At 36.2% G+C, this 2,490-nt stretch overlaps 1 protein-coding gene across 1 annotated transcript in view; it reads right to left on the reverse strand.

The window, feature by feature from the left end:
• LOC106458808 (protein Wnt-7b-like) overlaps positions 1–2,490 on the reverse strand; it is a 48,377-nt gene that overhangs the window by 8,057 nt on the left and 37,830 nt on the right. Inside the window, exon 2 of the mRNA XM_013918356.2 lies at positions 1,988–2,256. Within this exon, the coding sequence (XP_013773810.1) occupies positions 1,988–2,256 (269 nt within the window). The remainder of the gene's footprint in view (positions 1–1,987; positions 2,257–2,490) is intronic.

Below are 2,490 nucleotides of genomic sequence, written 5' to 3' on the forward strand. Positions count from 1 at the left end.
CTTAACATGTATTATACTATAAACATCTACCAGTAAGACCAATACATTCTTAACATGTATTATACTATAAACATCTACCAGTAAGACCAATACATTCTTAACATGTATTATACTATTAGTGTTTTGTTTGATTTATTATTGCAGGGTGAGGTTGATATCGCTCTCTAATACTATATTAGCGTGTAATTATCCCAACGTACAAGGAAACAGCGTATTGTTGATATGATGGTGTAGTGTAAGTATGTGCAGAGAAATACATGAAGTTATATGGCAAAAAAAAAAAATTACAAATCGCTATTAGTGCCTTTTAAACTAATATCCGCCTTTACTTTGGAGATATTGTTTGTTTGGAATAAAACACAAAGCTACACAATGGGTTATCTGTGCTCTGCCCACCACGGGCAGGTTTCTAGCGTTGTAAGTCCCCAGACATAGCGCTGATATAAAAACACTTTTCACGCCTGCTGGTCAATAAAATCAATACAAAACCCAATATCAGCTTTCTTCGATAGAGAGAGAGAATTGCTAAGTTTTAAGTAACAATTTTTAATTTTCGATGTATTGTGAATATTTAAATCAATGTTTAATGAAAAAAACTACAAATTCACTATTTTACGTTTGAAACTTTGTACTTTCAGTTGATGATCACTAAAACCAATCATCTTCAGTTCTTCTATACTTGGCTTGACATTACCCGGTGGTTAGGCACTCGACTCGCAATCTGCGGGTCGCGGGATCGAAACCCGTCGACGAATATGCTCGCCCTTTCTGCCACGGGAGCGTTATAATATAATGGTCAATACCACTAACTGTTAGTAGCCCGAGAGTTGGGGGTGGGTGGTGTCGTCTTGCTGCCTTCCCTCTAGTCTAGTACTGCTAAATTAGGCACGACTAACGCAAACATCCCTCGTGTATCTTTGCGCGAAAAACCCAACAGACAAAAGAAACATACGGTCAGAAACATTAGTGTCTAGTTGGAATTACAATGGTGTATCTTCATTTCGCTACTAATATACTAGGAGCTAAAGTGAATAAGGAACTGATTGCTGTACATTATCATGAATCCTAAACAAGACGAATCAAAAAACAACACAACTGAAAATAAACACAACATGCCATTTACAATAACAGTATATAAAGCGAATGTAAACGTGTTGAAATAAATAATGATGTTACATACAATAACTCAAAAACTAATAAAAACGTGACGATTAAGTCGGTATTCGTTGGTTTAAAAGGAAACGTAACTCAATCACAACAGTCTGGGTTATACAATTAATTTTAGTTAGGAAATTACGAGCTACAGAACTAAAGCCTATAAGAAATATATTAATACTTTATTAGCTTACTTTCTCATATTCAATAAAGTAATTATAAGTTAAGCAATGTAAGCAAAACTTGGATGCTGAAAACAACAAACATAATTATACTAACCACGTAAGCTGAAGATCCTTATATGTCAATAATTCGCTTTGAATTTATTTAGTAATGCTACATCTGTGCATGAAACTAACAGAAAACTGTTGGAAGTTGTACCACTGAAATTTAACAGATTCATTGTCATAACAACTAATTTCAAAATACTTTTCCTTTGTACTCCTGAATATACTATGCCTAATAGTATTAGTAACAACTTTGTTTTTTTTTTTAGGGACGGCAAATTATGTAATTTTAGGGGTGGTCATTTGCAGTTGTCGATTTGAAATGTTTGGTAATTGGAACTGTGAATCTGGCTATAAATCAAGTAGTCGTTTCTTTTTTTATTTAATAAGAGTGGCTGTGGTAAGAAAGGAAGACTTATTAAGTATGAAGGGAAACGTTACCATTCTGAAGATGCTAAGACTATCTAGAGTTCACGCAAACAAGTATTTCACATAACGATGGTGACTGGCTATTTTGTGTTTTCCTATTTATCTTATCTATATATTTATCTATCTACTGTTTAAGTGGTCGTTTAAACGTGACATTATTTCGTATTACTACTAACCTTTCTCCCAGCCTTGTTGTTGTGAAGATTCATCAGCGATCGCGCGTCCCCTTCGAATTCACGAGCGTCTAGAAATTTGCGGGAGAGCTTCATCCCATAGCGTACGTCGGCGCTGCAGCCTCCCCACTTCCAGTTTCCTCGCAGGTTCACCCCATTCTTCGTCCGGTCACAGCCACACCGGCTGATGTTTCCTCGGCTACATGCCTGCGTAACAGAGTACGTTACGCCTGCTGAACTGATGGCGTAAATGTACGCTGCTTCTCGGCTACCTACAGAAACATTAGCGTGTTAATTAAAGAACAATTCATTTACATCAATCGTAATTACTTGGTTGACTTATTTCGTCATAATGACTCTATTGTGGTAACACTAGACACACTTAAACCAAGGTCTTACACACAGAGCTAAGTTTAAAACATTATCTAACAATATATTTGTTTGTTTTGAATTTCGCGCAAAGCTACACGAGGGCCATCTGCGCTAGCCATCCCTAATTTTAGCAG

The sequence above is a fragment of the Limulus polyphemus genome, unplaced genomic scaffold, assembly GCF_000517525.1.
Source record: "Limulus polyphemus unplaced genomic scaffold, Limulus_polyphemus-2.1.2 Scaffold518, whole genome shotgun sequence".
Taxonomy (NCBI): Eukaryota; Metazoa; Arthropoda; class Merostomata; order Xiphosura; family Limulidae; genus Limulus; species Limulus polyphemus.